At 36.3% G+C, this 21,125-nt stretch overlaps 1 protein-coding gene across 1 annotated transcript in view; it reads right to left on the reverse strand.

Annotated features, from left to right (window-relative positions):
* Sbf (SET domain binding factor) overlaps positions 1–21,125 on the reverse strand; it is a 631,948-nt gene that overhangs the window by 212,626 nt on the left and 398,197 nt on the right. The window contains 1 exon segment of the mRNA XM_090414822.1: positions 11,049–11,312. Within this exon segment, the coding sequence (XP_090270948.1) occupies positions 11,049–11,312 (264 nt within the window).

The raw sequence follows: 21,125 nt of genomic DNA on the forward strand, positions 1-21,125 counted from the left end.
CTTATTGGCTGGGGAGCAGGTATCCAAATCACTCAGTCAACTACAAGAGTATTTGGCACTATTTCTTAATTTATTGTCAATGAATGAATTTTTCAAAACTTTTTTTTTAAAGAAATAATCTATGTGTGGTTAGGATGTTTGTGAGCTCTAGGTTGTCCTCATGGAAGAACAGACATAATATGTACTTAGCTGTGAATAACTAAAATGGGTCCCCCCCCCTTGATGAGCACGTCAACTCCCAGCAGGAGTTGAAGGGCTCCATGATAATATTATCATTATTATTAATGAAAATTTTAATGATAACTTTTAAGTACGTCTGGGGAGGGAAAAGAGATAGTTCTACAACAAGGTCAAATAACCCATTCTTATAATTAGATATGATCTAAGTGGTAATTTATTATGTCTATACACAAATGCCAGGAGCATCAGAAACAAAGGGGTTGAGTTCTTTGCTTTATTGAATATGATGTGGCCTAAGATTGTTGGCATTAGTGAAACTGGCTATCAAAATCTGATATGTTAACTGGGATTGAGTGTAAGGTATACTATTTTTAGCAATGACAGAAGAAATAGGAAGAGGAGTAATACTAATGATATCAGATAACTTAAGTCTGATTAGGGTAGAAAGGCAAGAAAACAATGATGGTAACAATGCCCCATGTAATTGTGAGTTTGAATCTATCTGGTGTGAAATATATGGCGGGATGTTGCTACAACCTGGCAGCTCAGCTGCAAGGTTGTAGCAAATTCAATTTTAGCAAATGTAGCATCGCCAATTTAGCCTTAGGTGTACCAAACAAGTGATCATTATGGCTAATTTTCCAAACATTGATTGGATAGATGAGAAATCCCATGATAAGAAAGAAGAGAAATTTATTGAATTGTTGTGAGACAACTTTCTCAAGCAGTATGTGAAAGAAGGAACTAGAGGTCAAAGGGTGCTGAATTTGCTCATAGCTTCAGAAGGGATCTCTGTCAAGAATATGGCTATTTTGCCATCCATTGGTGACAATGATCATGTAATACTTTCTTGGGAAGTATCTAATTGTATTGATGCCCATGCTCTGATTAAAACAGGTTACATGCTGAACTACAAAGCTGGAAATTATGATCAACTTAGGAGAGTACTATCTTTGGTCCAACGGTATCAGTTACTGAATGGGAAAAATATTAGCAATGCATGGGAATCTTTGAAAAAGTGCTTAAATGAGGCAGTATCTGAATGTATCCCTAGTGTTTGAAGAAAAAATAGGTTGGGAGTGAAATGGATGTGCAACCTTATTAAGCAAGAAATCTGCAGGAAGAAGATGTGGAAAGAAATTGTGAGAATAAGTATGAGAGGAGTTATGAAATATACAAAACTCAGGCCATAAAATAATGACTATTGTGAGAAAAGCTAAAACGGAGTATGAAAAGAAATTAGCCATGCAAGCTAAAATCAATCCAAAAGAATTTTATAGTTATGCCGCAAGCAAAAGAAAGAATGAATGTGAAAGAATAACTTTATTGAATGCAGATGATACTCTAGTGTCAGAAGCTAATGAGATTGTTCAATTAATGAGTGCTCCCTTTACTAAGATATATCAACCAGGTATATGTAACATGGTGCACAGTGCTACTGCTACGTTAGATGAAGAGTTAGAGGTTCATAAAATGAGGTTGAAGAGCTGTTGCATAATCTGCATAAGATTGGGACAGATGGAATATCAGTCCATTTGCTAAAAGGAATGTTCAGCTGAATTGGCTAGGCCTTTCACATGTTTGTATAACTTGATTCTTAGCTCAGGAATGATGCCATAGGAATGGAAGGAATGTATGATAATTCCATTGTACAAGGTTTGTGCAAAAACTGATGTGTCTAACTACTGACCTATCAGTATCTCTGGTGTGTAGTAGTGAAGATTTTAGAGAAGTTGGTAAGAACTTGCATACAGAAATGGGTAGACAAACATGCTATACTCTGCAAGGGAGTAGCATGGGTTTACTAAAGAAGGTCATGTTTTGGCAATTTGCTCATATTTTATAATTGTAACTACATAACTATATAAATGTAACTTTATAACTATGATATTGGATTTTTCTAAGACATTTGTTAGGATACTACACGAAAGGCTGTAGCAAAAACTAGAGAATATGGGAGTGGAATATAAACTCTTGAATCAGGGGATGGTTGACAGATATCAAAAAATGGTATACAGTGGGTGTCAATCTGCCAGATTTAAGTGGTATACCTCAGGGTTCAGTCCTTGGGCCATTATTGTTCAATCTATACATTAATGACATCAGGCAGAGTCTAACATCAGATGTGCAATCGTTTGCCGATGAAGCGAAGATAGGCAGGGCAATCAGGGATGCTACTGATATTCAGCACTTACAAAATAATTAGAATAGGTTGGAAATTTGAGCAAACGAAAATCGCTGTCAGTTTAATGTTAGTAAGTGAAAAGTTATGCACTTTGGCATGATGAGATTTCCAGCAGCATATTATATTAGCAGGAATATGCTACAAAAAACTGAGGAGGCAAGGGATCTTGGCGTATTGGCGGATAGGAATTTGAAGTTCAAAGGTTGCATAGCGAAAGTTGCAAATACAACTCAAAAGATAATTGGTATGTTGAAGCGAATGACTTCCTTATCCTTGACATGTAAGGATAAGGAAGTCATTTTGCCTCTTTATAAGGCTTTGAAAAGACAACACCTGGATTATTGTGTGCAGATTTGGTCTCCCAGATTCCAAGGGGATAAAGAAGCTGTGGAAAAGGTGCAAAGAAGAGTTACAAAGATTATATCTGGATTAAGGGATTTAGATTATGAGGACAGATTGTGAGTATGTGGATTACAGACTCTGGTTAATAGGAGAAACAGGGGTGATTATGATAGGAGTCTATAAACTTTTGAATGAATGTTATAGGACAGTGGTGGCGAACCTATGGCACGCGTGCCAGAGGTGGTATGCCCGAGAATTTTGCTGGCACGTCAGCGATTTACATGTGATATCCTTTTATACGCTTATAAATTATTCAGCCTTTTTTTTTTAATTGTAACAATACTTACAAGTTAAATTTTGTTTTACAGGAGAGAGCAGCTATGAAGGCATGAATTTCATTGGTGCGGTATTAACAAAAGATCACGCGACCCTTTAAAGACAAATGGAACCGACAATTTTTGAGTTGAAATGCTAATTCTCTTCAACCGAATTCCATAGTAACTGTCATAACAACATTCATTATATATATTTCTTAGTTTTAAGACATTCACGATGGGGTGTCGCTTATCGTTCCGACAGAACTTCTCATTACCAGCGGCTCAACTCACACAAAGTTTCAACCCATAATTAGTTTTTATTGCCTTGTTTGCCTTCGAGCGAAGGGGAACTCACACAAGCATTATATGGCATGTTTCAATTCGTGGTAGAATTTTATTTGAAGTTAGCCTTTGCAATCTGTCATAATGACATTGAAAATTTCAAATGCAATCAAACATTTATTTCGTGTAACTGAAAAATTGGACAATAGTTTTAGTTAGATACTGTGTTTCTGGTGCAACATATGGTTTTGCTTGCCTATACAGCTTAGTTTCTGTGAGAGGGGGATACATGTGATTCATTAGTTAGGCGCTGTTTTTATTCCAGCTATCTCTAATTGCACTATTTGTTGAGAAATATATTACACAGACTGCAAAAGCCTCTGTACCTTATTCAGGGATACAATAAAACTATTTTTTTTTCTTGCATCTACAGTATATAATGGCTGTTGGGGAGGGAATGTTGTTTTTTGTGTGGGAGGTATATATGCAAAACCTTTTAATGTCTTTTTTCGTAAAGTGAAATCAGGGGTGCCAGTTATACGCAAGGCAAGTAATATTCGAAGGTAAGCATTTGCAGACACGTTGACATCCTTCTGCTGCTTCCCCTGCTCCGCTGACTTCTATGGTAAGTTACAATGCATAAATATTTTTCTCACTACCATTTTTTTTTTTTTTTTTTCAAACCAACATCATTAAAATCAATTTAATAATACAATAATCAATTTTAACACTGAATAATATTATAAATTTTTGGTGATCAGAATGGGATAAGTCAATGAAACTTACCAGAAGTTAATTTAATGATGTTGGCCTGAGGAAACTACAATATTGTAGCATTAGTTCTGTGATTGATAACTAATTTATATGCGTACTTTTATATTTGTCGACATGCTATACCGTATACATTGTGTATTAATACTCTTTATGTTTTATTAAAACACTTAAGGAATAGAACAACGTAGTTAAGGATATAAATTAAATTAAACTTTAATAAATATTTTCTGATATTTCGGCAATGTTACATTGCCATCTTCTAAAGGAACTTACAAAAAAAGCACGTGCACGTAGGCACTACAAACACAGTAACTGGGAATGAAGAGATGAAGCTATTGTTCTCCTAAAAGTCCTGATGGTGCCCTCTAGCGGGCTAAGTAGGTGTTCTTGGCCGTTGGGCTGAAGGTCTGCTGATGTAAGCCTCCCAAATTTGGGGCAGTCGCATACAACCAAATTTGTTGAGGTTTAAAGAATTTCTTAGGGCTGAGGCTGATTCCATAAATAGTCTTTCGTATTTGTATTTGCTCCGGTGTATTACTGTAGCTTTCTTCCACCGTATTCTGTGGCGTGTATCCAGAGCATGGTCTGCAAGACCAGAATGGCTGTACTTGTGAAACCGGATGTAGTCCTTGTGTTCAGATATTCTGATATTCGCTGTCCTGCCTGTTTGGCCAAAGTAAGACAGATTACAACTGCAAGGGACCTGGTATACACCAGGTAGGTCTAGGGGAAGTGGTTGGTCTTTAGTGGAGCGGATAAGGGATGCCAATTTTCTGTAAGGTTTGTAACAGGAGGTCAGGTCATGCTTTTTTAAGATTTTGGTAATCTTTTCCGAGGTGCCTCGGATGTAGGGAATGGTGATGGATTTAGAGTAATCCTTGTTGTGGAGGGGGGGGGAGGGGATCTGTGGTTTGTAGGTTCTAATATTTTTTGGACTTTTTTTGGGGGGTAGCCATTGGCTGAGAAAGTGTTGAGGATGTGATTTAGTTCAGTGTTTAGGGCCAAGTCGTTTGAACAGATTAGTTTAGCCCTGTTGTATAGTGTTTTCACTACTCCATATTGTTGTGTGTGGGAGAATTGTTGGTGAATGTATCTGCCTGTATGGGTGGGTTTTCTGTAAACTGAGAAAACCAAGGTTCCATTAGGCTGGCGGGTGACTAGTGTGTCTAGGAAAGGGAGGCTGTTTTTTTCCTCTTTTTCCAGGGTGAATTTGATTCTGGGGTTGGTTGTTTAAGTGTGTTAAGAAGGAGAGAAGTGTTTCAGAGACATGTGGCCAAATAGCGAACACATCATCAACATAGCGAAGCCATATGGTTGGTTTTTGTGGGGCAGAGGCTAAGGCTTTTTCTTCAAAGGTCTCCATAAAGAAATTGGCCAAGGGTGGGGAGAGTGGTGAACCCATGGCTGTCCCGTCTATTTGTTTGTAGAATTTTCCTTGCCAAACGAAATAGCCTGAGTTCATTGTGAACTGAAATAAGGCTGAGATATCGGGAGAAAATTTAGCTTGGATTAGCTCTAGAATTTCCTTGAGTGGGCATTTGTGAATAAAGAGGAGACATCAAAGCTGACCATTATGTCAGTATGTTGGAGTGTAAGCTTTCCTATGCTGGCTTTGAAATGGGCTGAGTTTAACAACATTACGAAGACATTAACGAAGCTATTCGTGCCGTCGAAGACCCCCCCACACACAACAATATGGAGTAGTGAAAACACTATACAACAGGGCTAAACTAATCTGTTCAAACGACTTGGCCCTAAACACTGAACTAAATCACATCCTCAACACTTTCTCAGCCAATGGCTACCCCCCCAAAAAAAGTCCAAAAAATATTAGAACCTACAAACCACAGATCCCCTCCCCCCCTCCACAACAAGGATTACTCTAAATCCATCACCATTCCCTACATCCGAGGCACCTCGGAAAAGATTACCAAAATCTTAAAAAAGCATGACCTGACCTCCTGTTACAAACCTTACAGAAAATTGGCATCCCTTATCCGCTCCACTAAAGACCAACCACTTCCCCTAGACCTACCTGGTGTATACCAGGTCCCTTGCAGTTGTAATCTGTCTTACTTTGGCCAAACAGGCAGGACAGCGAATATCAGAATTTCTGAACACAAGGACTACATCCGGTTTCACAAGTACAGCCATTCTGGTCTTGCGGACCATGCTCTGGATACACGCCACAGAATACGGTGGAAGAAAGCTACAGTAATACACCGGAGCAAATACAAATACGAAAGACTATTTATGGAATCAGCCTCAGCCATAAGAAATTCTCCAAACCTCAACAAATTTGGTTGTATGCAACTGCCCCAAATTTGGGAGGCTTACCAGCAGACCTTCAGCCCAATGGCCAAGACCACCTACTTAGCCTGCTAGAGGGCACCATCAGGACTTTTAGGAGAACAATAGCTTCATCTCTTCATTCCCAGTTACTGTGTTTGTAGTGCCTACGTGCACGTGCTTTTTTTGTAAGTTCCTTTAGAAGATGGCAATGTGACATTGCCGAAATATCGGAAAATATTTATTAAAGTTTAATTTAATTTATATCCTTAACTACGTTGTTCTATTCCTTAATTGTTTTAATAATGCATAACCAACGTATAAGCCTGTCTACGAGAATAATACTCTTTATGATTATGTCATAATTAATTATTAATACTTATTTACTAAAATAAATAGCCAAAAGGCTTCACATTGGAAAATTATATAAATTAAGTGGATATTAAATCCAACATTATTTCAAAGCCGACTACAGAAACTATAGATGTTTCTTGCGAAATTTGACCAGAGATCTTACAGGAATACACTCGCCACCATACTACGAGTTGCCTTAGCAGCTAGAGCAACTGGTAGTATGGCGGCGAGTGTATTCCCATACGTTCACTCGTCAAATTTCCCACAAAAATTCTATAGTTACTGTAGTCGGCTTTGAAATAATGTTGGATTTAATATCCACTTAATTTATATAATATTAATACTTATGTTAGTTTAATGTATGAACTTTAAAAAAATGGGAACGGTATTTACAAGTAAGTTTGTTGGGACTGAGCCCTCTAATACAGTCAGAATAAATAAAAATACAGTCTATAGAAAAAGAATTGAGAATGACTGATCAATAGGATTCCCTGCCTTTTCCCTTTTCTAATCGCACGTGCGTTCATTATGTATTTCGCACCGCGCATCCGCCAGTAGGCAGAAATATGCAGCGGCAAGTGCATTATTGTTGCGTATGTGCAGTTTTGGTTTTGCTACTGTAAATGAGAATTATAAAGATAATTTAATTTAGGTATATAATAAAATGTTGATCTTTTTGAAACTATAAAAAATGCATTTGATTTAAGTTTTGAATTATTTTGTTACAGTTCTACCGAACATGGCTGGCGAAAATAAAAAACGAAAATTATCACAGTCAAGCAGCAGAGAGTTCCAAAGCTGGTGGACTGAAGAGTATGGCATGTTTAATAAAGACAATAAACCAATATGCATTTTATGTTCCAGGACAGTTGTGTACAGAACATCGTCAGTAAAACGGCATTATGAGACAAACCATAAATCGCTCCTTGAGAAAAGCAAGGACAAAGAGAAAGAATTTGTTGCTCGGGCAATTAAAAATAGGAATATCCAGTCAATAACCCTAATGAAATTTATCAGCAGTCGTTCAAATATAACTGCTACTAGTTTTTTTGCCTCAAATGTAATTGCTAAACACTGGAAACCTTTTAGTGATGGGGAATATATAAAAGAAGCATGGTTAAAATGCGCACCAGTTCTCTTTGAAGATTTTGAAAACAAGGAAAAAATTATTCAAAGAATAAAAGATACGCCTTTGGCTAGAAACACGGTGAAAGATAGAATCATAGAAATGGCTAAAAATATAACTCATCAGCAAAAAATGATATAAAATCATCTAGTTTTATTTCTCTTTGTCTTGATGAGAGTACTGACATAACTGGATCAGCTCGTTTAGCAATTTTTATTCATTAATGTGTTGGGAATGATATCAAATAAGAATTGATCAATTTAACATCATTAGCAACAACAACAAAAGGAATAGACATTTGCAATGCAGTTGTAAATGCTCTTTCTGGAAGAGAAATAGATCTTTCCAAAATTGTATCAGTAACTACTGATGGTGCTCACAGTATGAGTGAAGAGGAAAATGGTTTTGTCAATTTATTTACTGAAAGTATTGGACATTCAACTCTGGGTTTTTATTGCATTATACATCAGCAGGTTTTATGCACAAAGGCTAGTTTCAAGCTACTGGAAGGTATTATGAACCTTGTAACAAAATTAGTCAATTTTATATCTGTACACGCTTTAAATAAACCAAAATTTATAAAATTATTAAGTGAGGTAAACTAGGTGTACAATGGTTTACTTATGTACAACAACGTCTGACGGTTAAGTCATGGGAAAGTTCTTCAAAGATTTGTTGAGTGTTTAGATGAAATCAGACTTTTTTTACATAATGAGAAAATCATTGAAAAATACACTCAATTAATGAACGTCGAATGGCTTTCGAAATTAATGTTTTTTACTGATTTGTATTTACATTTAAATGAATTAAATGTTAAACTGCAAGGTGTTAATAAGACAATTATTGTCATGTTTGATTTAATCAAAGCATTCGAAACTAAATTACCAATTTTTAATCGTGACATAATTTCCAATACCTTCCAATATTTTCCAAATACAAAAAAAGTCTTTGCAGATCTAGAATATCATGAAAAAACAGATCAAGTTAAATTGACAAAAGAGTTTTCTACAGTTATTCAGTCGATAATCAATGAATTTTCTTCAAGATTTACGCAGTTCAGGCAATTTGCAGAGACATCAAAATTTATTTTGCATCCAGACACAACATCAACAGATAAACTCAATTTGGAAGATATAGAAATGCAACTAATCGATTTTCAATCTAGTTCTATATGGAAACAAAAGTTTGTCGATTTGAGAAATGACTTGGAAATAATGGAAAATGATTGATTATTGGGGGCAATTAAAAAGAATGCAGAAGAGGAAATATTGAGAACTTGGAATGCCATTCCTGAAACCTTTTGTTGCGATGGCTATATTATCAATTTTCTCCTCTACATATGCTTGTGAGTCATTATTTTTTTAAATGAATTTTATAAAAGACAGTTTAAGAAATAGAATGACTGATGAATTTATCTAGTTCCGCACGAGTGACAAAATATGAACCTGATATAAAGCATTTGGCATCTAATGTACAACAGTAAAAATCTCATTAATAAAGTGATATATTGATATTGATAAATTAATAAATTGATAATAGATTAATACTGATTTGTATACGACAATGTGTATGTCAAATTATGTGTTCATTATTATGAAATTCTATATCAATTTTTAAACTTGTCTCAATAAAATTCTGCAATTAATAATTATAATGAAGAGCCAAAGGCTTCAATTCGGCGACATAAACTTATTTATGTTGACATAAACTTATTTATGGTGGACATAAAAAGGTTCGCCACCACCGTTATAGGATATCTGATGAAATTTTTCATCATAATGAAAGGTGGGTAGAGAACACAAGGACATTCATGGAAATTAAGCTTATTCGCTGTCAAATAAGTTTATGTCGCCGAATTGAAGCCTTTGGATCTTCATTATAATTAGTAATTTAATAGGACACCTCTTGGAAATTCTCACAGAAGGGATGTAAGTTCTGTTCATTACAAACTTGGTCTACCTACTCACTGATGAGACCTCAAAAAAGGTCGAAACCGGTCTGGCTAGTGACTTTCTCTCATAATGTTGAACAATAATATAGCTCCTAGGAGTTAAGTTCACATTATGAGTAAATATCAAGAATAGTGATCGGAGCTTGCTCTACCTTCAAGGGTCAGTTGCTGCTCTATCCAGGTATTTGCTTATGCTTGGAATTGCCAAACTTTATATAGTTTCTATATTTGGCACAAAACGCTTTGAGTTTCTTATTCGGCTAAGAAATAATATGGGATATAATATCCCTTAACTTAAATAAAATTCTGCAATTAATTTTGTATTAATTAATGTTAATTAATTAATTAGTGTTGTATTAATTAGTTGCTGATATGCCAGGACGTCAGCAACTTGATTTGTAAATTTTTGGCACGCACCAGCATGTCAGCAACTCAATTTGTAAACTTTTGGCACGCGGACATAAAAAGGTTCGCCACCACTGTTATAGGATATCTGATAAAATTTTTCATCATATGGAAGGTGGATAGAGAACACGAGGACAATCATGGAAATTAAGCTTATTCGCTGTCAAGAAAGCGGTAAGAGCTAGGTTTTTCTCTCACAGAGCAGTGAGTGAGTGAAATAATTTGCCTTTAGGGATAGTGAGTGCATCTGGTGTGAATGAATTTAAGGGAAGGTATGATAGCTGATTTGGGTAATTTATAGCCTCCCTCGATGAGTTCTTGACTCCCTGGAGAGTCTCAGATAATGATGATAATAATAATAATAAAGCACGTCCGCACGGTTAGCCTTGTAGCTGTGCACATCGCAACCATATGCCTGTGGAAAGAGTGTCCTAGGTTCGATTCCCGTCAGTGACGTGAGGAGCTGAAGGATCTTCCTCAGCCATAGCCAAGTTAGCCGGTCTTCTCCATGGACAGTAGGGTTTTTTCCCCAGTTTATCCTGCAAAGCAGGCAAACTGGCCTAGAGAACTCAACACTTCAGACATAGGATACCCTGCAGCGTAGGGCTAACCACCTTATTCTGTGAACGGTTTGAGGTTCGATGATTAATAAACCCTCGACACCGCAAGGTAAAAGAGGGAAAGGAAGATGAGATGAGATAATAAATCACATCTTTTCAGAGATTGTAAGTCAGTATCAATATGTTATTTTAGAATAAAAAATGATACATGGTTAATATAAAGGTTCAGAAATTAAATGGTTCCAAATTTAACAAAACATAAAGAAGGACAACAAATACATACGTCTCCCACCTTTACCACCAGATGATCTTAAACTATTTACAGCTTTTTGAAGAGGATTGGCTCTACGGGCAATCTCAGGTGTAAGCGTTGGAAAGTTGTCCAATCCCCCAGCTCCAAGAACTAAGGACGTGATACTAAGAGTGGAATCATGCATTCCACTTTCTCCACCTGATAATGGTCTAACAGAAGACAAAGGTGTTGCTTTGACAATTGCAGACATGTACTTTTCTTGTTCAAGATGAGCAGATGTTTCACTTGATGTACCTTGAAAAAGGAGGAAAAATATAAATACATACAGTATATATATACATACATGCAGCATTTTTTAAAGGAGGGGGTATAAATATACTATGTATGTGTGTATAGACACACACACACACATACAATGCTTGGAATAAAGTTAACAGAAACCATAGTATGAGGAAAACAGCCAATGACACCCACCTTAATAAGATGCAAGACCTCCTTTCGCTGCAATGATTGCAGCAATCCAATGGGGAATACTTTCCGCAAGCATAGTGATCAATGGAAATATTAGACCATTCTTCCAGTAGGCACATAATTGAGGCCATGGACTGTTGTGTGGGGGGGGGTCCCTTCACCTCACCCAACACTCCAGTTCATCCCACATTCATGTCCACAAGCCACAAGTTACAGCAGCAGCTTTATGATAAGCTGCATTGTCTTGCTGAAAGAGACAATGGTCAGTTGCAAAGATATGCCAACAAAATAGGAAGCAATGCACCGCTGAAGATGACACTGCATATGGGTTTGGGCTATGTGGGACTGCATATTGTGGTCTTACCATGGCAACTCATTTAGTGAGCTTTGGTTCTGAATGCTTTTGTACAGATATTTCTGTTCCAGTCAATGCCTAGAACTCCAATTTCTTTCAATGTATTGGCCAAGGAATGGTAGTTTTTACATATCCTTCTCATAGCACCCTATGGTCATGTTTGGTGAGTGTGGCTGGTTGTCCACTTTGGGTAGCATTTGCAGTTAACTCTCTACACTTTCATCTCAGTATGGTGTCACTGATTGTTCACCCGAGATCGCCCAATTTGTGGAACAGATAGGCATGCAACATGGCATCCAATCACAATGCCTCTTTCAAACTCCACCAGTTCCCTTCTCACAGCCATTTCATCTGGACATAGTTGCATTGACTTGGAAGCATCATATTCCTCCAATTTATATATTGGCTACAAATGTAACTCCTTACATGGCATGATGCACCTTGCCAATGGGGTGTCTGTTGGCTTCTTTCCAAGCAGTGTATATATAAATATACACTCACACAGATAGATAGATTGATGAACACATACAAGCAGTGCTTTTTTTTTGGGGGGGGGGGGTGATACTATGCATGCTTTGCTAACAGGATACACTGAAAATTAAAGGATATGAAAAAAGAACTGAAAATATGTACTTATACTATTATTTCATGGTGTGATAATGTTTTCTGGAATAAGAACAACTAATTTAATATATAACATAGTTTATTAAGCATAAATTTACTGTACAAACATATAAAAAATCAAGTAAAACATATAACTTTTTATAAAAAAAATTATAAATTCCAAATTTTTATTAAGCTCTCAATCAGTACAACATGCTGAATTCTTTTTTACTATTTGTGTCTAGTGCTGAATGATGTTTTTGAAGCAGCCAAGAATCAACATATTTTGCTGGATTAAAGAATGTCAGCAGTAGATCTATAATTTTAATAAGTAGTAGTGAAGAAATTGTTTTTGTTATTAACAAATCTCTGGTTGGGCTAATAATCAGATTCATTTGTAAAAATCCTCATTCACTTGTTAAAGCATATCAAGAATGTAAGGTGATATGTAGATGTGGCCTTGGCATCAAAATGATACATAGCCAACATAAAGGTCGTTCAGAAATTAAATGATGGTGTCAAATTTAACAAACTGTAAAAAAGAACTACAAATACATACATTTCCACTTTTATCACTGGTATCAGACTCAATAGTTCATGAAAAACTTCAATTTTTTCCAAAACCTTTTAAATAAGGTATTTTTGAAATTATGAATTGTACCTCTTTCATCTAAAAGCTTAATAGACAATTTTTCAACTTTGCTCTTATCAAATGTCACTTGGGAGTATCAGGTGACTTCAGGCCACTGTTTCCTATCAAGTTAGGAAAAAATAAGCACATTTACTCTCAACTGACTGCTTTCTAATGATTTTCCAATTTGTACAGAATCTTTTGGATCAATTGTAGAACAATTCCTGTAATCTATTCTATGAAACTCCTCCAATCATAGAACGTTGGCAACTTTGGAGCCATCTTTGTAATACTGTCATAGAATTCTTTGTCTCTAAAAAGTTATACAACAACGTCTTCCATTTTCATATTCGCTCTATACAGATCTATAAAACATTTATACAAGTCCAAATTGACCCTCTTGAGATGCACTGCACATTAAGCCTAAATCCAATGAACAGTTTATAGTTATACATTTTTTCTTGGTCTTCATATGAATGATTTTTTTGCTTCTTAGAAATGATTAAGTAATGTCTCATAGTCATTCCAAACAACCAAACAGAGTGGAAACTCAATGCCATTTTGTGTGCTTAAAATTCTTCTAATTTTTTTTACTAGTTCAATATCAAACAAGTCTGCACATATCTTCAATTTTTTGGTGATGCACTATAAAGCAATAAATGAGTTAAATCTATTAATACCTGCAATGGATTTCACAGGATCACCAACTGATAACTCTAGCTGGTGATTAGAGCAATTTTATTTATTTGTATGGGGGGGGGGGGTTCCCCAATTCTTCCACCATCCCTTTGTACTAGTTAAGCCCTCCTAATAAGGGATTAAGTATGTATTTTATGACTGTAGATACGTGTGTTCACGGGCCAATTTGCCTGTTCTGAGGGATGAAAAATCCAAGTTTCCAGGTGAAAAAAAACCTCTGCCTCCATATGAGACTGGCTAACTCACCTTTAGTTGAAAGAGACCAGATAAAGGTTCCTTACATCATGGACGGGAATCAAACCCAGGTTTTTCCGACCAAAGGGCTTCGTCTATACCGACTGAGCTACAGAGGCTCTATAGCATTAGAGCAATGCTACATGATTAATGAAGAGAGTTTTTTCTTTATTAATTTGGCAACTTCACTTTTGCAACCCATTATAATAGATGTACCATTACTCATGACAAAAGCTGAGTCAGATTTTTAGAGTTTTCCAACATACCATACGAATATGTCGCTTTGATATGTCGCTTGGTGTCGCACTGATTAGACGTTGGTTTGTCGAGAGCTCCTGAAAAGATTAGTATTATTTTGTGTTAACATTTTAACATTAGATATTTTACTAGAATTTTAAGTAGTGTTGTTTGCTTTTTGTTTCTTGGTGTGTCTGTGCAATTTTTGCGTGTTTTCTGTTATTTTAATTATTATTTTTAAGAAAAGATAGCGTACACATGGCACCGATAAAGAAAAAAATGGTGGCCAGGTCGCCATGTTTGTTTAAGAGTTTTGATGTAAACGAATTTATGCAATGTGCTGTCTGTGAGATGTATGCCTTGCGAAGAGAGGTGGGAGTCTGGTTAGAAAGTGATAGTGGAATAAATATGTGTAGAAAGTGTAAAGAGAATGAGGACTTCAAGTGTGTTTCGTGTGTCGAGACTGATATCGTTAACGATAGTCAGAATGTAGAAAATGGCAGTGTGCTAGAGAATTGCGTGGTAGTGCCAGATAGGTGTGAGAGCGTCGCTGAAAGTGTAAATGAAGGTAGAAACACAGAAAGAATGGATGATTTGATCGATAATGAAAATGGTGAGATAAATGCAAGTAGCGAAATTGCCCGTTTGAATGGCGCGATACACAGAGCCAAAAGACAACTGGAGCGTATGGGAAAATGTCTGTTGAAAGTACCGACAAATAACTGGCGGAAGTCTGTGACGGCAAATAATAAATGTTCGTAAACGTCAATAAAATGAAGGAGCGAGTGCTGTATGGGGATTCGCTATTAAGAGGCGTAATAATTGAGAGTTTAACGAAGTCGTACCAGACGGGTGCGAACATAAAGGACGTCAGCGAATCTATTCGACTGCAAAAACAGAGGGTGAAAGAGATGATAATCGTGGCAGCAACGAATGATTTGAAAGAGGACAAAATGGAAATGATAGAGGATGTGAGTGAGTTGTTTGAGGTAGCAAAAGAGAAGAGTGAGAGATTTAGGATGGTGAGTATCTTACTGCGGTATGACAGCGAAGTATTTAGAAGGAGGGCCATAATTGCCAATGACTTTATGCGTGGGTTATGCATGGAGAGTGGTGTGGAATTTGTGGATGTGTGGAATGAGTTCAATGGGCGAAAGGACTTATATAAGATGGATGGGTTACATTTGAATGGAGTTGGTGTACGGAGACTTGAAAGAGTGTTGATGAATGATGTGGAAGTGGATGTACAGACTCAGGGAAACTAGATTTATTAAGAGGGGGGAGTAGATATGCAGACTTTAGGGGGGGCAGTTAAGTGTATGAATGAGTATATTATGCCCGGGCGAGTACGACGGACAACAAATCAGAATGGGATAGTTAGAATAAGGCATCAAAGTAGGGATGGGACAAATGGACTTCTGCGATTCATGTACACTAATGCCAGGAGTATTAGGAACAAGAAGGAAGAGTTTTTGGCCATGGTTGGCACTTCCAGGCCACAGGTTGTCGGTATTAGTGAAACATGGCTGACAGAAGATGATAAAGCTAGTGGGATTGAATGCGATGGGTATAGCGTGTTCAGGAGTGACAGGGTGAATAAAAAGGGGGGAGGAGTGTTATTGATGATAGCTGATGAGCTTCAGCCAAGGAGTATAGAAGTTGAACTGCAGGATGGGGAAAAAAGCACATTTGAGGCTGTTTGGTGTGAGATAGAATCTAGCAGAACAAAATATACAATTGGGTGCTGCTATAGACCGGGTGATGGAGTGGATGGTGGGGATAGTATGCATAAGCAAATAGAAGAAATGAGTGGAAGGAGGGTAATTATTATGGGTGATTTCAATTATGGTAACATTGACTGGAAAGAGGAGAGGGCACATGGGAGGAAGGAATTGGATTTTATGCAGTTATTAAGGGACAACTATCTACGGCAACATGTATTGGAAAATACCAGGGGGCAGAGAGTGCTGGACCTAGTAATTGCAACTGAGAATGTAGCTGTAACGAACATGACCATGTTGCCACTATTTAGTGAGAGTGACCATAAGGTCATGACTTGGGAGGTGGCTAAAGGAGTCGAATTTACAATTAAGACAGGGTACATGTGGAATTACCGGGCTGGTAAGTATGACAAGCTTAGGTGTGTGCTTGGCTCAATGCCATGGCATGTAAAACTGCAAGGGCTGGATGTTGATAGTGCATGGGAGGTGGTTAAGAACTGTTTGCAGGAGGCAATGGTTGACTGTATACCAAGAGTCCGAATAATAAATCAAGTAGGGGTTAAATGGATGAATAACACTATTAAGCTTGAGCTGCAAAATTACTGAAGGGTTTCTATAAAATTAATTCAGAAGATATTTTTGAGAACAGGGCTGGTTGTGGGAGGACTAGGGGACATCCATGGAAACTGGGCAAAAGTGTGGTTAGTAAAGGTGTTAGAGCTGGGTTCTTTACTTTTAGAGTGGTGAATGAGTGGAATGGGCTGCCAGAGTCTGTGGTGGATGCTGTGACAGTGAATGAGTTTAAGGCGAGGTATGATAGATACTGTATGAATGTCGAATAGTTGTGATGAATATGATTTGGGGCCTCCCTCGATGAGTCTAATGACTCCCTGGAGTTGCCCGTAATAATAGTAATAATAATAAATAAAGACAACTGGGCAGAGAATCAATTCTTTGTACTTTTGTAGTAATACTTTTGAATTCAACCAAGTCTGCAAAGAAATTTATGAATAACTTGTTCCACTGACCAATATACAAGTTTGAATTAAGACAATTAAAGTGAATTTCTTACTCAACACGGTCAATTCATCAATTATGAATGAAATTGTACTCTTAGATATAACAATTTTATTAGCCAAAATATTTTTCAGTTTATCACTAATGTGGTTTAAGATATTCATAAAAGCATTAGCTGAATGAATAATATGACTCATGCCAATCAAATTTAATTCTTGTATGTCAATCTCTGATTCAAAATAATGAAAAGAGTGATTTTATTTGACTACCTTTACCTTGTAATCTGGTACAGATGTTGATGTTTAGTGGAATACACAGATGTTGAAAGTTAATTAATAACTAAATTTATTTGGCTAATTAGATTAAAGCCAATATTTCATCTTGGTCATCAAAGCATCTTTGTGGGCACAAATAAATATGCTGAGCATATGCACACAGGCTCATTAGTAGGAAAGCAAACAACATTAAAAAATGTGCTTCTACAGTCCTAACTGATGCCCTCTATGGGTGTGGTGATAGACATGCTTAAGGTCTCAAAATGATGGTATCCCAGATTTTTCACGATGTGATGCACCTGAATTTATTTAAGTTAGCGGAGTGCTTGTAGTTCTGTGGCAAATTCCAGAAATAGTCTCTCTTATTTAAATCTGTTTCTGTATAGGAGGGAGATTTTTTCCATTAGATGCAGTGATCTGTATCCATAGCACTATCTGCCACCCCAAAATGACCGTAGTGTAGATGGACATATTTTCTTTGTTGTTCTAGATGGATATTAGCAGTTCTTCATATTTGTTTGAAGTATTTAAGCTTGCAGGAGCAAGGGATACTGTAAATCAGAGGGTGGTCCAGATAATGGTGAAGATATTTAGGTGAGTGGATAAGGGTGCAGCTAGCTAATTTTTGTTAAGGATAGAAGGAAGTCTGTATGTAATACCTTTGCCATTTAAGATGGATGAAATCTTCTGAGGTGCCTCACTTTCCTTTTTTTTCTTGGGGGGGGGGGGAGAACAAATTCTTCCCATCTCTGTAATATCTTCTCTTTTTCTATCAGAATTTCACCTCTTTCATTCTTGATATATTTATATAATTAAATTTTATTTAACTTCTTCTTATAATGTTTGTATTCTATGTAAAGTGAAATTAATATTTTGTATTTTTCTGATCAGTAAGTTCCCTTATTTCTCTTTATTTCTTAAAATATTAATATTTTTTTTCATACTTAAATGCTACAGGCTCTGTAGATGGGTGTTAATATTTTACAAAAGTGTGATAGGGTGGTTAGGGAGTAAGCACACTAAATTTAATAATGTAAGGAGGATGCCATTAGCTAAAAATGTGTCCTGAATGGAACTGATTTCAGTGTAAAGGATAATGTGGTCCAAGTAAATGGTTCTAGCTCTGTTTGATAGGTTTTAATAACACCATACTGCTGGTTGGATGTTAGATGTACCTTCCAGTGTGAATGGATTTTCTGTTGACTAGAAAGAATAAGGTGAATAAGTGAATAGGAAGGCTATATCAAACTGATCATGATATCAGTGGCTTTTAGGATCATATCTGGCAAGAATCCGTTTGGAGTTCAAGGAAAGGCAGACAGGTACTGTTTTCCTTTTCAATCGTGAAACAGATTCTAAGGTGTGACTGCCAAGGTGTGCTAAAAACATTTCTAACATAAATCTGCCATGTGGTCAAATGAAGAACACATCGCCAACATAGCATAGTCATATGCCTGGGCTCTATGGGCCATATGTTCAGAATTTTTGGATTCCTTGGTGGTGTTATGTAACAATAATAATATTGAGGGTTTCAGAGGAGTAGAGTTTAGGGCCTGTTTTCAAAATGTCCCATGGTTGGTGGGGGAGAGGGGGAAAGAGCCTGCTTTCAATCTGCTTGTAGGTTTTCCCTGCCAGGTAAAATAATCACAGTGCATGGTGAAGCTGAATAAGGCTGATAAGCCTAGAGGATAGAGCGTCTGAATGAGTTCTGAGATTTCTTTCAGGGATATATTAGTGAATAGAGAGGCTACATCAAAACTGACCATATCAGTGTCTCTTAGGATCATATTTGACAAGCAAAATTTGAAATGCAGAGTTTTTTTTTTATATGGGAAGAAGCATAACCAGTAATGAGAGAGAGCTTTTTGGCTAAGTGTTTGGCCACTTTATAAGTAAGGAAAACCAACACCAATAGATATTTCATATTTGTCTTCTTGACTGAAAAACAAGTTTAGTTGCATGCTCCCAAAGAACCCCATCTGAATTAGTTCAGTAACCAAATCACATCTGGTGAGTGTCTTAAATATGTAGAAAAACAGTAAAAGGTTACAAAAATCAATAAACATTATTAAATTTAGTGTGCTTACTCCCTAACCACCCTATCACACTTTTATAAAATATTAACACCCATCTACAGAGCCTGTAGCATTTAAGTAAGAAAAAAAAAAATTAATATTTTAAGAAATAAAGAGAAATAAGGGAACTTACTGATCAGAAAAATACAAAATATTAATTTCACTTTACATAGAATACAAACATTATAAGAAGGAGTTAAATAAAATTTAATTATATAAATATATCAAGAATGAAAGAGGTGAAATTCTGATAGAAAAAGAGAAGATATTACAGAGATGGGAAGAATATGTAAGTAAACTTTACGAAGACAGGGAAAGAGGAGAAAATCAAAGGAAAGAACATAGTGGGCAGAGACTGTGCATCATGAGGGAGGAATTGAATCTACCAATTCAAAAGATGAAAGAAGGAAAATCCCCTGGAATAGATGGTATACAGATAGAACTTATAAGGAATATAGGTGAAAAAGGTATGGAAGTGTTATGGCAAATTATTAACGGAATTTATGAAGGATAAGAATTACCAGAGGAGTTTAGAAGATCAATTTTTATCCCCATTCCAAAAAAGACAGGAGTTTTAGACTGTAACAATTTTAGAACGATAAGTCTTACAACTCACACAGCAAAAATTCTGGTGCAAATAATTTTAGAGAGAATTAGGAATAAAATAGAAAAAGAAATGAATGAGGAACAGTTTGGATTCAGAACCAACAGAGGAACTAGAGAGGCTATAACTTGTCTAAGAATTATTGGGGAGAATACACTAAACCATGGTGGAAAGTTGTTTTTGGGATTTCTAGATTTTGAAAAGGCATTTGATACAGTGAAACATGAAAGGCTTTTTGACATTCTAGAAAATACTGATATTGACTCTTATGACTTGGAAATTTTAAAGAGATTATATTGGTCACAAATAGCGTCAGTATGTGTAAATGGAGAGGAAACAGGAGAATTCCCAGTGGAGAGAGAGGAGTCAGACAAGGATGCAAGTTATCACCATTATTGTTTAACTTTTATAGTGAACAAATGTTTAGAAAGGCACTTGAGGATGTAGAAGAAGGAATAAAAATAAACGGAAGAATCATTAATAACTTAAGATATGTGGATGATGTAGTAGTGATGGTAGAAAGTGAAAATGGGTTATAACAAATTATTCAAAGAATTGAAAACTCTTGTAAAGAGTATGGACTAAGAATTAACACAAAAAAGACCAAGATAATGATAATGGGTACAAAAATAGGAGATAATATAAAAATAAGATGTGGAGGAAAGATTTTAGAAGAAGTGGAAAGATTTCAATATTTAGGTAGCTGGATCTCAGAGAAAGGAACTTCAGAGTTGAAATAGAATAGGCAAAGCTAAATCGGCATTATGGAAATGAAGAGAATTTTAATAAACAAGAACACTAAAATAGGCGTTAGAATTGGAATAGTAAAGCAACAGTTTGGAGTATTGCAAGTTATGGAAGTGAGTCATGGACACTAAGAAAGAGAGATATGGAAAGAATTAATGCATTGGAAATGTGGTGTTATAGAAAGATGGAAAAGATTAGCTATACAGAAAGAATATCAAATCAAGAAGTTTTAAGACGAGTTGGGATGGAAAGAACACTGTTAAAGAATATTATGCAAAGAAAGACTAGATTTGCAGGACATCTTCTGAGAGGTTCTTCGAGACACCTGACAAGAACTATATTACAAGGGAAAGCTGAGGGGAAGAGAAGACGTGGAAGACCAACTAGAGAGTGGTTTAACGACATCGTGGAATGGACTGGTTTAAGAATGATGGAAGC

This window comes from Typopeltis vanoorti, chromosome 25, assembly GCF_054136105.1.
Source record: "Typopeltis vanoorti isolate ZY-2024b chromosome 25, IOZ_Tvanoo_1.0, whole genome shotgun sequence".
In the NCBI taxonomy this organism is placed as follows: Eukaryota; Metazoa; Arthropoda; class Arachnida; order Uropygi; family Thelyphonidae; genus Typopeltis; species Typopeltis vanoorti.